This window comes from Mustela erminea, chromosome 10 (assembly GCF_009829155.1).
Source record: "Mustela erminea isolate mMusErm1 chromosome 10, mMusErm1.Pri, whole genome shotgun sequence".
NCBI lineage: Eukaryota > Metazoa > Chordata > Mammalia > Carnivora > Mustelidae > Mustela > Mustela erminea.
Genome location: NC_045623.1, coordinates 54,599,088 through 54,616,428, shown reverse-complemented (window position 1 = coordinate 54,616,428; position 17,341 = coordinate 54,599,088). Strand labels below are relative to the sequence as shown.

At 39.0% G+C, this 17,341-nt stretch overlaps 1 protein-coding gene across 6 annotated transcripts in view; it reads left to right on the top strand.

Moving 5' to 3' along the window:
• The window catches only part of IL12RB2 (interleukin 12 receptor subunit beta 2), an 82,900-nt gene that overhangs the window by 4,929 nt on the left and 60,630 nt on the right, over positions 1 to 17,341 (top strand). Inside the window, exons 1-3 of one of the 6 annotated variants that reach the window (XM_032303826.1) lie at positions 3,643 to 4,534; positions 6,450 to 6,561; positions 8,316 to 8,603. The exons of 1 other annotated variant lie outside the window; for it this stretch is intronic. In XM_032303826.1, coding sequence (XP_032159717.1) covers positions 6,486 to 6,561; positions 8,316 to 8,603 — 364 coding nt within the window. In that variant the 5' untranslated portion in view covers positions 3,643 to 4,534; positions 6,450 to 6,485. Of the gene's footprint in view, positions 1 to 3,642; positions 4,535 to 6,449; positions 6,562 to 8,315; positions 8,604 to 17,341 lie in introns of those variants that run through there. 4 more of the 6 variants (XM_032303827.1, XM_032303828.1, XM_032303831.1 and 1 more) reach the window with 4 other exon arrangements.

The window sequence follows — 17,341 nt, the reverse complement described above, 5'->3', positions numbered from 1 at the left end:
AGAGAGCCCGATGCAGGGCTCGATCTTAGGACTCTGGGATCATGACCTGAGCCGAAGGCAGAGGCTTAACCCACTGAGCCACCCAGGTGCCCCAACACTATTTTTAATAATACGCTGCTTACCATCGCTACTGATCAGGAGCAGTCTCACATGCTAGAGGTAATAATGGATTAGAAATCAGGGTACCTGTGTTCTGATCTGGATTCTTCTATTAATGACCTTTGGCAAGTCCTCTCTTTATCTAAGCCTCAGTTTATCTATCTATAAAATGGGGAAGGTGGAAGAGATGACCTCCAAAGTGTTGTCTTTATATTGAGCTGCTACTGGAAAGACATGTCTGTAAATAGCTTTGCCAGCAAAAGGGAAGAATTTTGTACTCCGCCTCATTGAGTCAACTGGGTAATTAAGGGCATTCATTTGTAAGATAACCAGCCTTGATGTACATCACCTGATTGTTCTGCAGTCGCCCAGATTCAAATGCCAGCTGTTCGGAGGGGAAGAAAACAGCAGGACCATGGCAATTAATAGCAAACCTTTGAGGTTCCTTCCTCCTCTGACTTACTAAATTATTTGATATCTAGGTTTAAGAATAAAGAGAGCTTAACATATGATTTTTTTAACCTAGTTTAACAAAACATATAATTCCAGTACAGTGAAAGTCATAAGTGATTTAAAAAAGAAATGCAAGGGGTGCCTGGGTGGCTCAGTGGGTTAAAGCCTCTGCCTTCAGCTCATGAGATCAGGTCATGATCTCAGGGTCCTGGGATTGAGCCCCATGTTGGGCTCTCTGCTCAGCAGGGGAGGCTTCTTCCCTTCCTCTCTCTCTGCCTGCCTCTGTGCCTGCTTGTGATTTCAAATGAATAAATAAAATCTTAAAAAAAAAAAGAAGAAGAAGAAAAAAATGGAAAAGCAGGACCCAGAAGGGAAAATAGGAGCTAGCCTCAGTGGAGCGCCTACTTGATTCTAGGTATTCTCATGGGTCCATGCCACTATCATATTAATCTTCCCAGTAACTTTGTCTAGGTCCGTATTACTATACCTACTGTAAGAAATGGCACTCTTAAGTTAATAGCAAAAAGTGGGACTGAGATTCACTAGCCTTTTTCTTTTCCACACTGTCCCTTGAACTTAATGTGGTGCTACAGAAGAAAGTGTAGAAGAAAGTGCTCCTGCCTACATGAAATGATCACCTGTGATAAGGGTTTTTCCTAGCCTAGTAAAATATGATTTTGCAGTAGTACATATTTGTGCTTCTTCCTGGAGCAGTGGGGAAAGACTCACTGAGGGGTAATTGTTGTCTCTGTTCTCTGCCAGTTACTATATTTCTGGCTGGTCCTTGTCCCCCTCACTGAGGCACTGTTTTTACTATCTGGAAACTGTCACGATCTGAGTGATGAGTCAATGACATAGCATACTCTTTGATTTTCTGATTCAAGATAAAGTTGTAGTTTTAATATCAACCCTCCAAGCAGGTTGTCTGAAAGTTGTTTACAGTTGATAGGAGGTTTCATTTTATTGGAAGATACCTCATTTACTTGAAGGTCTTTGAGGTTCTGAGTTTCTTATAAAAGGAGAAAGTATTTTACTGAGTATTCAAAGAGAATGAACAAGTCTGTGTGTAGATAAATGTACAATATAAACTGAACCTTAAACTTGACTTTGTTTATTTCATATATATATATGTATGTATTTCATACATATGTATATTTCATATATATATTTCTTATATATGTATTTCATATGTATTTTGTATATGTTTTCATATTTATGCTTTAAAATTTATACATTAAAAAATTCTTATAGTAGCTAATAAAATATTTTGATATTAAATATTTTACTTATTTGGAGAATATCATAGCTCCAGTGCATATTGAAAGATACCCTGTAGATACCCCATGTAGTCAGGAAGCAGAAACTTATTTAATCTTCATGTAACTGTTCCTTCATAATTCAGTTATCTTCTAGCTCAATTCATAATTTCTTTTATGCCAGAATATTCAAGCATGGTAACAAAGCAACCAAGGTAGAGGTAATTAAAAAAAAAACTTATTATTAATGGTGTCAACCATAATGTAGCAGAATCAGATTTAATATAGTTGTAATGTCATTATATTAAACTCGAAACAAAATGGATGAGCACAGAAAAGCCATATAAGTTGCTCAGTTCAGCCATATAAGTTGTTCAGTTCAGCACATGCCCACTATGTGCCATAAATTGTAGCCTCTGCTCATGAGGAGTTTGTAAGCAAATGGGAGAGACAGACAGATACATAAATAAATTAGTTCTACGTAATATGGCAGGTGCTAAGATATGAAGATGCCAGGATGCTATGCAGGAAGCTTCAGTCTGACGTAAAGACATAGGTAAGGCTTCCTAAGATTTGACGACTTCTTTCCTTCTCTGCTACTATAACTATGGTCCACATCATCATTTCTTAATCGGTACCTGCGATCACTTCCTAACTGGTATTCTTGCTTCCACTCTGGCCCCCATACATGAAACCAAGACTAACTTTTCTTGTTTGTTTTTTGCCTTTGTATGTATATATTTAATATAATTCATATCTTGTAGTACTCCCCATTAAAACTCATTTAAATAAATAAAACCTTGAATTAAACATCAGTGATTTCCTATAGACTTGAGAGTAAAATCCAGGCTCCTTTCCATGGCAAACAATGGTAGATCTGGCTTCTGGATTCTTCTCCATTTCATGTCCTACCATTCTCCAGTTGCAGTCATTTGCCCTGCCACCCTGACCTTTTTTTATGTGCCTTATCCATAGCCATAGCCAATTTATTCTTCTGCCTCTAGGCTTCATCCTTAGTCTTCATTTGGCCTCTGCCTTTCTCAGCTCAAGCTTCACTTCCTAGAAATGTCTTCACTGACCAGCCTCTCTCCTCCCCAGGTTTCTCTCCTCTTAGCTTCTCTTATGTTTTTCTATTATCATCGTCTGAATTTATTTGTTATTTATTTCTTTGTTTTCTATCTCCCTATTCTAGAATGTTGATTCCATGAGACTGAAATCCTACCTTCTCTATCCCTAGCCCCTGGCACATAGCAACTGCTTAATATATATTTGCTGAATGAATGGCTGAATATTGAAAGATACCCTGAGCTGAGTTGGGATAGACGAATAAGAGTTAGCAATTTCAAGAAAAGTGTAAAAGTAATAGAATAGAATCAGCAAAGATACAGAAGCATATATTGGCATGAGATGTGCAGGGAAACTAAGCAGCTCAGTGTTAATAGACAGTAGAGTGCCAGCAGAGACTAGTGGTAGATGTGGTTGGTAATAAAGGCAGGAATTAGCTCACAGAGGCCATGTATGCCATGATCTTGGACTGTATGGTTTAGAGAAAAGGAAACTGTCAGATTTCAATTTAGATCAGTGTTTCTCAAACATTTTTACTTAAGACCCACAAGAAATACATTTTAGAGGTGTATGGGTGGTTCAGTTCATTAAGTGCCTGCCTTCATCTCAGGTCATAATCCCAGGGTCCTGAAATTGAGCCCCATGTCTGTTGGGATCCCTGCTCAGTGGGGAGCCTGCTTCTCCCTCTGCCTGCCACCACCCCCTACTTGTGCTCTCTCTATATATCAAATAAATAAATAAAATCTTTTTAAAAAGGACATACATTTTATATTTTCTGTAACCGGAGAGCCACACTGAGATTTTAGAGGACACAGCATTCTTTGGCTCATGACCCCCTTCCTTCATCTTCAAAGCCAGCAGTGGCAGATCCAGGCCTTCTCATATAACAGCTCTCTGACAGAACTTTTTGCCTCTTTCACCCACTTTTGAGGACTTGCTTGATTAGATTGGGCCCAATGTATTTAGAATAATTTAGGATAACCTCGCCATTTCAGATCCTTAGCTGTAATTGCATCTCCAAAGTCCCTTTGTCATGTAATACAATGTATTCACAGTTCTTAGGGATTAAGGCCTGTTCATCTTTGGTGAGCCATTACTCTGGCCACCACAGGGATGTTCATAGGGAGTTTTTTTTATAGCTCATCTTCCTTCTCCCTTCCTCCCTTTTTTCTTTCTTTAATAAACATTTATTAAGTACTCTTTCCTAAGGCTGACATACAGCAGTGAGCAAGACAGCCAGTGTTCCCACTCTCATGGTGGCTTAAATTCTAGCACAAAGATAGATGACAGACAGGTAGTCAAGTAAATAAACACAGTAGTTACAGACTGTACCAGGAAGGCAATAAATAAGATGATGAGTAGAAGGTAGCTGGGCAAGACCACTTTGGCTAAGTGGTCAGGGAGGGGCTTTCTGAGGAAGTGACACATGATCTGTGATCTGAAGTATGTAAGTCAGCCAGCCACTAAGAAACAGAGGAAGAGGATTCTAGCAGAGGAAATGGAAAGTGCAGTCTCTGGGCAGCAAAAGACATGTCTTATTCAAGGAACAGTCTGAAAGCCAGTGCAAATGGAACAGAGTGAGCAAGGCAGAAAAAGTTGACCAAATGATGGTAGCAAGACAGGAGAAGTGAGGCCATGCAGTGCCTGAAAGATCTTGTGTGGTAAGGATTTTTTATTTTATTCTAAAGCAAGGGACATTTGAAGGGTTTTAAATAGTGGTGGTATGAAACAAGTAATGTAATGTGATTTATACTTCTAAAAGGTAGTCGCTATGTGAAAATGACTTAGAAAGGGATAAGGATGGATTGGAGAGAAACGCTGAAGGGCTACTGTAACTATCTTGGAGGGAGATGACGGTCTTTTGGACTAGAGAGAGGACAGTAGGAATGGAGAGAAGCAGATTGATCTGTGATATATTTTGGAGGTAAAATTGATGGGGCTTAGTGGTGGTTTGGTTGTAGGGGATGGGAAAGAGGGTGGAATCAAGGATGACTTCCAGGTTTTTGAGCAGCTTCAGTTATTTACTGGAATGAAAAAGGCCAGAGAAAGAACCAGTTTGGGGTTGGAGACCAAGAATTCCAACTGATCATGTTAATATTGAGCACTCTATTAGAGGTCCAAGAGGGATGCAAGGAGACAGATTGGAACACGAGAGATGTCTGAGTTGAAGCTATGCATCTGAGAGTCATTAGCATATAAAAAATTTCTAGAGCTAGGTGACCAGATGAGATTGCCTGGGGAGGGAGTAGAAATAGAGAAAAAATGTCTTGAGTGAGCTGAGGTCCTCTCAGAGTTGAAATTCAGGAGGAGGTGAAAGATCAGCCATCAAAGACTATTGGAAAGGTGCTAAAGTTTTTGGATCTTTCCTGACTGATGGCTAGGCTAGAGGTAGGAAAGTCAAAGGAACAAGTGGAGACATTTCTGTATATCCACTAGAGCAGTACTGTTGTATTGCTAGCACTTAACAATATGCCTGGCACATGAAATATGGCCTTTTGAATAAATAAGTGAATTTTTTTGAAAATGGCCAATATGTTCTGGCATATTTCTAAGTATGGGTGTAAGAAGTGAACATTTGCAATGGCTGGTTTCCAGTGGCCTAGCACCACAGAACTTCCCAGCCTACTTTATGGATTTTTGGCCCACCTTTAACAGAATTTAGAAAATTTCCTAATAACTAGAAGAGCCATTCCATAGGTATAGATTCAGAAACAATCAGAAATCACTAGTTTGCATTTTCTGACACATTCAAGATAAAAATGCATAGTAAAATAAGCAAGTAATGAATAAACAAGCAAACAAACAAGTGAAATAAACTTTTATAGAAGACTCCAACAACTCCCTTTCTTCTGACCAAAGAGATCAGTCTTTTACTAAGTTCTAGGAAAGGGTTATGAGCCACTTTTTAATTTCCCGTTACTTCTAGAAGCACATGAATAGCTCAGAAATTCTCATTAGTCTTGAGATTTAACACTGACTAACACTAAGCTTGACTATGATGGTACAGCCCTGTTTGGAAGAAAAAAATTTTGTGTGTGTGACTGAGGCTTCGAAGGTTAAGAAACTTGCCCACATTCTCAAAGTTCTTTTTTATTATTATTTTTTTATTATTTTTTTTTTTTTAGGGGAGTGGGCCGAGGCAGAGGAAGAGAGAGAATCTTAAGCAGGCTTCACACCCAGCATGGAGCCCAACATGGGACTCAGTCTCACAACCCTAAGATCATAACCTGAGCCAAAATCCAGAGTCAGATGCTTAACCTTAACTGACTGAGCCACCCAGGCACCCCACAGTCTCCCCACAGTCTCAAAGTTCTTAAGCCCAGTTCTAAAGGTTTCCAATGTCTCTTCTCCCACCCTTTGCCAACGCCAATAAGCTTAAGTGAATGGGGGTTAGAGGTGGCTAATATTATTTTAATTTTTTTTAATATTTTTAATTTACTAGTTTTAAAAGTATACTTCTTTAAAAAAAACTTAACAATATAGAGAAATTAAAGGGCCATTTTAAGACCTGAATGTTGTTGGTTCTGGTATTTTCTGAATGTATTTAACATGAATGAATTTGTCTTCTTTTACAAGGAAAATTACAGAGGTGTATTCCAGAGTTGACTGTTCATGGCACATACAGTTGGAGGTTGCTCACTGGCACTTATTTTTATCATTGTGTTGTTGTTGGTTAAAGCAAATATAGGTAAGATATTTCTGTAATTGAATCTGTAGAAGGATTTGTGGTTTAAACTCTCAGTTATAGATGAAATATGTATTTGTGGGGATTGTTCTGGTAGTTGGTCTTTTGTAGTCAGTCTTCTCTCATTTTAAATGGATAGGTTTGTTCCATATCTATAACTAATATGCATTTTATTTAATTTATGCTGATTAATGTACAGATCCAATCATATAATTTTCTATTTAAAAAGTGGCTAGGCGCAGAGCCTGGGTGGCTCAGTGGGTTAAAGCCTCTGCCTTCGTTCAGCTCAGGTCATGATCCCAGGGTCCTCAGCAGGGAGCCTGCTTCCCCCTCTCTCTCCCTGCTCGCCTCTCTGCCTACTTGTGATTTCTGTCTGTCAAATAAACAAATAAAAATCTTTTTTAAAAATAAATGAATAAAAAAATTTTTTAAAAAGTGGCTAGGTAACCACAAAACTGGCATTGCAAATTTTACTAAAATGAAAAATGATAGTGTATTTTCACAGAGATTAATATGGTATCTGGCATGGGTGAATTCAACTGTGCTAAAAAAAATAATGGCTGACATTTTCCTTGCCTTTTCTTTATTGGGAGCTTACATTTTTACTTTCTATCTCATTACAATCAATAAAAGTCAGGCAGAGAACAGACATATAAGTAGGAAGGGAGGGGAGAAAAAGAGACTTTGTTTTAGTTCTGAAAATAAGAATTTTTTAATTTGAAATTAATGTTTAGCATTTCTTTTATTTGATTTAATCTTTTTTTTTTTTTAACCAAATCCTGTTTAAGGTAGTTGATCAAAGCAGTCCTAAAATTTAAAAAAAAAAAAAAAAGACTTTCCATGGAGGTTTTCCCATCACATCTGAAAATTCAAGGCCAATCTATAATTCTGAGGTTCTTTCATTGGTAGAGCCACCAAAAGCTCTTCATTTCTGGCTAGTTGTCGTATTTATTAACACAAAAACTTCTAGAGAGTAAGAATGACCTCTCTTTTAATGAGTTTACTATGGTATCTGGCAATAAATAAATAAGGAAGTAAATAAACACTTGTAAAGGAAGAATACATTCACGTAATGTCTTATTAGCTGCATTGGGTTATGATTCATCTAGCCCAGGGTCTTGCATCTTGAAGGAATACCAAAGTGTGGCATGCAGTACCTAGTTTTCATCCTTGATGCCAACCACGAACATACCAGAGCCACCGAATATTTTCTTTTGTTATAAAATAATGTTATAGATTATACATTCTTTATACCACTATAGCGAGAGAAAGTATTATTCCTAAATCTACCCCTTAGAGTTTGCAATAACCTTTTAAATAAATGGTTGTTCATTTTTGCTGGGGGTTTTTTCCCCCTTTTTGCTCTGAGTATTGAAGTAAGCCTTATAAATCAGAAATGGGGATAGAAGCAAATGTGATTTATAGTGAGAAATAATTCTCGGTAGCCTGGTGAATAATTTGCATATAAGAGAGCTTGGTTTTTCCTGGCCCTCTGTTCCTGAATGTTCTTCCAACCCTATTTTCTCAGTACTTTAGTCTCACTATTTTGAAAACAATACATCTTTTAATAAAGGTACAGTTAAGCTTTAATGTGGTTGCCTTCTGTTCTCATGATGCATTACCAATACAGCCAGAACAATGTGGATTATTTATATTTCCATGGTTTGATGGGATTAATTTTACCCTGATATTGAGAATCATACAAACCCACCATGTTGAAATGGGTTTCTTATGTGCTGACTTGTATCTTCTGGCAGATGCATGCAAGAGAGGAGATGTGACTGTGGAGCCTTCCCGTGTAATTTCACTTGGATCAGCTGTCAATATTTCATGCTCTTTGAAGCCCGAACAAGGCTGCTCACAATATCCCAGTTTTAACGAGTTAATCCTCTACAGGTTCAAAAGAAGAATCAATTTTCTGCATGGTCACTTCCTCAGTTCTCAAGTCACAGATCTTCCTCTGGGTACAACAGTGTTTTTCTGCAAACTGTCCTGTAGCAAAAACAAGGAATTACAAATATGTGGGGCAGAGATCTTGGTTGGTGGTGAGCATTCCATTCTGAATTCTTAAAAATTAGTCATCTTTTGGTATTTGTTAATGTGTTAGACAGAAATCTGAATATGGGGCAGTGTTCTTTCTTCTCTGGCCACATGAATGTATTTTATCTTGATAGCAATATGAGCACCTCAATGTGAGAAATCCAGAAAGCAATAGAATTGGGATCTCATTTAGTAATATTTTCTCTCCCTCCCCCGCTTCCCTCCCCATTAGATGTTTGGCCATTAATTGTCCTTGGACTCTAGTGGTATGAAAGAGAATCTGTGCAGCTGAATTTTCATGCCTTCTTGATTTATGAGAATTTTTTCAAAGCTACAGCCATCTAAAAAGAAGAAAAAGATCCTTTTTTGACTTATGAAGCCCAGGTTGACTACCCAAGACTGAGCAATTCACCTTTCCCTAACTTAATAGTCCTTACATCCACATTAACTCCTGAGCACTGGCCATCATACTTAGCAGAGGTTAAAGGAGAACTGTTCTCACACTCTTTTCCTAGGTTTTCTAGAAAGCTCCATGAATAGAACTAATATGCTCGTGCTTTGTCAGGAAAATTGAGTTATATAGTCTCAAGGAACAAGAGCAAGGGAATGAGCAAGGAAAGGACCAAAGCAAACACGAGGTCAAGTTACTGAGCTGGCCACAGCACCAACAGAAAACACAGCTGGTTGCTTAGTCACTGGGGACAGTCCCAGAAAAAAACATGGGAATACAATGACAGGGAAAGAGAACTTAACTGTCATTGGTTAAAGTATACCCATAGGGTATCTGCCCCCCTACTTGCTGGCTTGCACAGCTGGTCCCGGGAAGCTGCTGGGAGTAAGAACTAAGACATCAGAGTTGGCATCTATAGCATGAGCCACAGTGTCCTGGGTGAGCCAGCAATATATCTGCCTAAAACTTGTAGACTACAGTCCACACCCTTAGCCTTGAAGGCCCAGCAAGGCAAACGAGTGACCATGCATGAGCTCTGAGTTATCCCAGGACACTCTGCCTCCATGGTTCCAGAGAAGCTCTGGAATTGCCAGTAAGAGGCATGGGAAGAGTAGGAGGACTGCAGGCTGACTGACCAAGATGCAAGGACAGAGCCCCTGACATGAAGACAGTGATACAGAGCTCAGTGAGACTCTTTTCAAGAAAGATGGAAATCACTTTTCTGTAACCTCTAAGAATATGGTTGGTGCCAAGCAATCTTGCTGGAGAGCCACTGGAAGCACTGAGCAGAACACCAAGCAAACAGTCAAATGAATCACTGGAGGCTGTGGAGACATAAACCAGGTCCAGACCTCCTCTTCCAGTTCGTGGTCTTCTATTCACACCGCTCATGGGTCATGTACTCTCAACTCCGACTGCCTGTGGTATCTTAAAAGGAGCATGGGCTTTGAAGCCTAACCCTGTCACCAACAGTGTACCGATAGGCAGTTTTAATTCTCTGAGCCCCAGTGTTTCTTTCTTCATTTCTTCATAAGATGGTTGTAGTGATTAGATGACACCAGGTATGCAAAGTGCTTAATATAGTACCAGACACGTAGAAGGCACTGAGGTGATAAGCCCTAGGGTGGTGGTTTCAGCTGGCTTGACTCTTCTTCCTGTGTGCAGCATGTTGGATATGCGTCCATTTCCCTTAAAAAAAAAAAGTACAAGAAAGTGATAGAAAAATGTAAATTTCTTTGAAAAGTACCATCGGTCCTCATCTCTTTTGTCCTCAAAACACCTGAATATTTCATTCCATAACTCATTATCTTAGCAGACCAATATCATGTATTGGTATTAGATGTTCCCAAGCCTGTGATGTCAGTTGCTGCTGCTGTTTTTCTTCATATTTAGGCTAACAGTAGCCTTGGAGGTCAATATTTTTGTACATGTCCTTAGCCATCCTGTTCTATTTCCCACCTTTTCTCAGGTGTGTTAGAGTGTTTTGACATCTTTCTATTTTTAAAGTTTAAAGTTTTCCATCTAGTGGATTACCTAGGTGGCTCATTCGGTTAAGAATTGACTCTTGATATCGGCTCAGGTCTTGATCTCAGCAGCGGGACTTTTCCATCCAGAGATGGATTTGTAAAGGCTTGCAGCCTCAGAAGACCTAAGGAAATGGTTAAGAGGATCTGTCATAGTGCAGCTAAGTTAGGTGGTACTGCCGGAATGTTGCTTGTCCAGTGTGCTCTCGTGGTAAACACACCATCAATGACTGCTCTTTGAGCAAGTTTAGCACCTTTGAGGTAAAGGACTGACTGGAAGCAATAGCTTATTCTGAGTACGGCTAGTCATTCCAAGAAAAGACGTAATGAATTTTGGTTTCACCTAGTGTAGTAAGCTTAATCTTATCTAGTGAGGGAGTAAACAGCTCATTTTCTTTTTTGTGACAAGTGGCATTCTTTTTTGTAGTGCCATTGTATATCCTGAGAATGCTGTCATAAAGTTGGCTGGTTTTTCAGAACCAGGAATAGGTAATTTAGCCTTTTCCCAGCCTTTCCCTGGGCTTGGGTGGCTTTGCTCCCAAGAGCTTATTCAAGTTGTGTAGTAACTAAGCCATCAGTGCTCTAACTTAACCTCGCAGGGTTGATCCACAAACTACTTAGAAATTAAAGGTAATAAACGAAAGACAATGGATCCTTGCTTGGTTGTTCTCAATATATGCTTGACTATTGATATTTCTAAAAGCTATTTTTCTTTTTTTTAAGTATTTTTTTTAATTTTTTATTTTTTATAAACATATATTTTTATCCCCAGGGGTACAGGTCTGTGAATGGCCAGGTTTACACACTTCACAGCACTCACCAAAGCACATACCCTCCCCAATGTCCATAACTCCACCCCTCTTCTCCCAACCCCCCTCCCCCCAGCAACCCTCAGTTTGTTTTGTGAGATTAAGAGTCACTTGTGGTTTGTCTCCCTCCCAATCCCATCTTGTTTCATTGATTCTTCTCCTACCCACTTAAGCCCCCATGTTGCATCACCACTTCCTCATATCAGGGAGATCATATGATAGTTGTCTTTCTCTCCTTGACTTATTTCGCTAAGCATGATATGCTCTAGTTCCATCCATGTTGTCGCAAATGGCAAGATTTCATTTCTTTTGATGGCTGCATAGTATTCCATTGTGTATATATACCACATCTTCTTGATCCATTCATCTGTTGATGGACATCTAGGTTCTTTCCATAGTTTGGCTATTGTGGACATTGCTGCTATAAACATTCGGGTACACGTGCCCCTTCGGATCACTACGTTTGTATCTTTAGGGTAAATACCCAGTAGTGCAATTGCTGGGTCATAGGGCAGTTCTATTTTCAACATTTTGAGGAACCTCCATGCTGTTTTCCAGAGTGGTTGCACCAGCTTGCATTCCCACCAACAGTGTAGGAGGGTTCTCCTTTCTCCACATCCTCGCCAGCATCTGTCATTTCCTGACTTGTTGATTTTAGCCATTCTGACTGGTGTGAGGTGATATCTCATTGTGGTTTTGATTTGTATTTCCCTGATGCCGAGTGATATGGAGCACTTTTTCATGTGTCTGTTGGCCATCTGGATGTCTTCTTTGCAGAAATGTCTGTTCATGTCCTCTGCCCATTTCTTGATTGGATTATTTGTTCTTTGGGTGATGAGTTTGCTAAGTTCTTTATAGATTTTGGACACTAGTCCTTTATCTGATATGTCGTTTGCAAATATCTTCTCCCATTCTGTCAGTTGTCTTTTGATTTTGTTAACTGTTTCCTTTGCTGTGCAAAAGCTTTTGATCTTGATGAAATCCCAATAGTTCATTTTTGCCCTTGCTTCCCTTGCCTTTGGCAATGTTCCTAGGAAGATGTTGCTGCGGCTGAGGTCGAAGAAGTTGCTGCCTGTGTTCTCCTCAAGGATTTTGATGGATTCCTTTCTCACATTGAGGTCCTTCATCCATTTTGAGTCTATTTTTGTGTGTGGTGTAAGGAAATGGTCCAATTTCATTTTTCTGCATGTGGCTATCCAATTTTCCCAACACCATTTATTAAAGAGGCTGTCTTTTTTCTATTGGACATTCTTTCCTGCTTTGTCGAAGATTAGTTGACCATAGAGTTGAGGGTCTATTTCTGGGCTCTCTATTCTGTTCCATTGATCTATGTGTCTGTTTTTGTGCCAGTACCATGCTGTCTTGATGATGACAGCTTTGTAATAGAGCTGGAAGTCCGGAATTGTGATGCCACCAACTTTGGCTTTCTTTTTCAATATTCCTTTGGCTATTCGAGGTCTTTTCTGGTTCCATATAAATTTTAGAATTATTTGTTCCATTTCTTTGAAAAAGATGGATGGTACTTTGATAGGAATTGCATTAAATGTGTAGATTGCTTTAGGTAGCATAGACATTTTCACAATATTTATTCTTCCAATCCAGGAGCATGGAACATTTTTCCATTTCTTTGTGTCTTCCTCAATTTCTTTCATGAGTACTTTATAGTTTTCTGAGTATAGATTCTGTGCCTCTTTGGTTAGGTTTATTCCTAGGTATCTTATGGTTTGGGGTGCAATTGCAAATGGGATGGACTCCTTAATTTCTCTTTCTTCTGTCTTGTTGTTGGTGTAGAGAAATGCAACTGATTTCTGTGCATTGATTTTATATCCTGACACTTTACTGAATTCCTGTACAAGTTCTAGCAGTTTTGGAGTGGAGTCTTTAGGGTTTTCCACATATGGTATCATATCATCTGCGAAGAGTGATAATTTGACTTCTTCTTTACCGATTTGGATGCCTTTAATTTCCTTTTGTTGTCTGATTGCTGAGGCTAGGACTTCTAGTACTATGTTGAATAGCAGTGGCGATAATGGACATCCCTGCCGTGTTCCTGACCTTAGCGGAAAAGCTTTCAGCTTTTCTCCATTGAGAATGATATTCGCGGTGGGTTTTTCATAGATGGCTTTGATGATATTGAGGTATGTGCCCTCTGTCCCTACACTTTGAAGAGTTTTGATCAGGAAGGGATGCTGTACTTTGTCAAATGCTTTTTCAGCATCTGTTGAGAGTATCATATGGTTCTTGTTCTTTCTTTTATTGATGTGTTGTACCACATTGACTGATTTGCGGATGTTGAACCAACCTTGCAGCCCTGGAATAAATCCCACTTGGTCGTGGTGAATAATCCTTTTAATGTACTGTTGAATCCTATTGGCTAGTATTTTGGTGAGAATTTTCGCATCCATGTTCATCAAGGATATTGGTCTATAGCTCTCTTTTTTGATGGGATCCTTGTCTGGTTTGGGGATCAAGGTGATGCTGGCCTCATAAAATGAGTTTGGAAGTTTTCCTTCCATTTCTATTTTTTGGAAGAGTTTCAGGAGAATAGGAATTAGTTCTTCTTTAAATGTTTGGTAGAATTCCCCCGGGAAGCCGTCTGGCCCTGGGCTTTTGTTTGTTTGGGGATTTTTAATGACTATTTCAATCTCCTTACTGGTTATGGGTCTGTTCAGGCTTTCTATTTCTTCCTGATTCAGTTGTGGTAGTTTATATGTTTCTAGGAATGCATCCATTTCTTCCAGATTGTCAAATTTGTTGGTGTAGAGTTGCTCATAGTATGTTCTTATAATTGTTTGTATTTCTTTGGTGTTAGTTGTGATCTCTCCTCTTTCATTCATGATTTTATTTATTTGGGTCCTTTCTCTTTTCTTTTTGATAAGTCTGGCCAGGGGTTTATCAATTTTATTAATTCTTTCAAAGAACCAGCTCCTAGTTTCGTTGATTTGCTCTATTGTTTTTTTGGTTTCTATTTCATTGATTTCTGCTCTGATCTTTATGATTTCTCTTCTCCTGCTGGGCTTAGGGTTTCTTTCTTCTTCTTTCTCCAGCTCCTTTAGGTGTAGGGTTAGGTTGTATACCTGAGACCTTTCTTGTTTCTTGAGAAAGGCTTGTACCGTTATATATTTTCCTCGACTGCCTTTGTTGTGTCCCACAGATTTTGAACCGTTGTATTTTCATTATCATTTATTTCCATGATTTTTTTCAATTATTCTTTAATTTCCCGGTTGACCCATTCATTCTTTAGAAGGATGCTGTTTAGTCTCCATGTATTTGGGTTCTTTCCAAACTTTCTCTTGTGGTTGAGTTCTAGCCTCAGAGCATTGTGGTCTGAAAATATGCAGGGAATGATCCCAATCTTTTGATACCGGTTGAGTCCTGATTTAGGACCGAGGACTTGATCTATTCTGGAGAATGTTCCATGTGCACTAGAGAAGAATGTGTATTCTGTTGCTTTGGGATGAAATGTTCTGAATATATCTGTGATGTCCATCTGGTCCAGTGTGTCGTTTAAGGCCTTTATTTCCTTGCTAATCTTTTGCTTGGATGATCTGTCCATTTTAGTGAGGGGAGTGTTAAAGTCCCCTACTATTATCCCCTACTATTATTGTATTATTGTTGATGTGTTTCTTTGATTTTGTTATTAATTGGTTTATATAGTTGGCTGCTCCCACGTTGGGGGCATAGGTATTTAAAATTGTTAGATCTTCTTGTTGGACAGACCCTTTGAGTATGATATAGTGTCCTTCCTCATCTCTTATTATAGTCTTTGGCTTAAAATCTAATTGATCTGATATAAGGATTGCCACTCCTGCTTTCTTCTGATGTCCATTAGCATGGTAAATTCTTTTCCACCCTCTCACTTTAAATCTGGAGGTGTCTTCAGGCTTAAAATGAGTTTCTTGGAGGCAACATATAGATGGGTTTTGTTTTTTTATCCATTCTGATACCCTGTGTCTTTTGATTGGGGCATTTAGCCCATTAACATTCAGAGTAACTATTGAGAGATATGAATTTAGTGCCATTGTATTGCCTCTAAGGTGACTATTAATGTATATTGTCTCTGTTCCTTACCGATCTACCACTTGTAGGCTCTCTTTGCTTAGAGGTCCCCTTTCAATATTTCCTGTAGAGCTGGTTTGGTGCTTGCAAATTCTTTCAGTTTTTGTTTGTCCTGGAAGCTTTTAATCTCTCCTTCTATTTTCAATGATAGCCTAGCTGGATATAGTATTCTTGGCTGCATGTTTTTCTCGTTTAGTGCCCTGAAAATATCATGCCAGCTCTTTCCGGCCTGCCAGGTCTCTGTGGATAAGTCAGCTGCCAATCTAATATTTTTACCATTGTATGTTACAGACTTCTTTTCCCGGGCTGCTTTCAGGATTTTCTCTTTGTCACTGAGACTTGTAAATTTTACTATTAGGGACGGGGTGTGGGCCTATTCTTACTGATTTTGAGAGGCGTTCTCTGAACCTCCTGAATTTTGATGCTCGTTCCCTTTGCCATATTGGGGAAATTCTCCCCAATAATTCTCTCCAGTATACCTTCTGCTCCCCTCTCTCTTTCTTCTTCTTCTGGAATCCCAATTATTCTAATGTTGTTTCGTCTTATGGTGTCACTTATCTCTCGAATTCTCCCCTCGTGGTCCAGTAGCTGTTTGTCCCTCTTTTGCTCAGCTTCTTTATTCTCTGTTATTTGGTCTTCTATATCACTAATTCTTTCTTCTGCCTCATTTATCCTAGCAGTGAGAGCCTCCATTTTTGATTTTACCTCATTAATAACTTTTTATATTTCAACTTGGTTAGATTTTAGTTCTTTTATTTCTCCAGAAAGGGCTTTTATATCGCCCGAGAGGGTTTCTCTAATATCTTCCATGCCTTTTTCAAGCCCGGCTAGAACCTTGAGAATTGTCATTCTGAACTCTAGATCTGACATATTACCAATGTCTGTATTGATTAGGTCCCTAGCCTTCGGCACTGCCTCTTGTTCTTTTTTTTGTGGTGAATTTTTCCGCCTTGTCATTTTGTCCAGATAAGAGTATATGAAGGAGCAAGTAAAATACTAAAAGGGTGGCAACAACCCCAGGAAAATATACTTTAACCAAATCAGAAGAGATCCCAAATCGTGAGTGGGGGGAAAGGGGATAAAAAGAAGTTCAAAAAGAAAGAAAGAAAGAAAAGGAAAAACAAGAAAAGAAAAGAATTTAAAAAAAGAAAATGGATAAAGAAAAATATAAAAAAAGAAAAAATATATATATTAGATAAACTAGTTAAAAAACATTAAAAAAGAAAAGGGTAGAAGTAAAAAAAAATTTAGCAGAAGAAGAGAAAAAAAATGAAAAAGAAAAAAATTAAATTAACTGCAAGACTAAAAAAAATCACAGGGAGAAAGCCATGAGTTCCGTGCTTTGCTTTCTCCTCCTCTAGAATTCTGCTGCTCTCCTTGGTATTGAAACCGCACTCCTTGGTAGGTGAACTTGGTCTTGGCTGGATTTCTTGTTGATCTTCTGGGGGAGGGGCTGGTGTAGTGATTCTCAAGTGTCTTTGCCCCAGGCGGAATTGCACCGCCCTTACCAGGGGTTGGGCTGAGTAATCTGCTAGGATTTGCTTTCAGGAGCTTTTGTTCCCTGAGTGCTTTCCATAGAGTTCAGAGGACAGGAATACAAATGGCGGCCTCCTGATCTCTGGCCCAGAGGAGTCGAGAGCCCGGGGCCCCACTCCTCAGTGTGTCATTTCAGAAAGTGGTTGTTTTTCTGTTTCCAGAATTGCTGTTCTTCTCTTCGATCTGCCGATGGATTTGCAGGTGTTTGCAATATTTAGATAAGCTATCTAGCTGATCGCCTGCTAGCTGAAGTAGTCTCAGCCTGCTACTTCTCCACCATCTTGACTCCTCCCTGAAAGCTATTTTTCTAAGACATTTAATTTCCCATTGTAAGTAGGGCTTTTACATACAAAAACAACCATGAG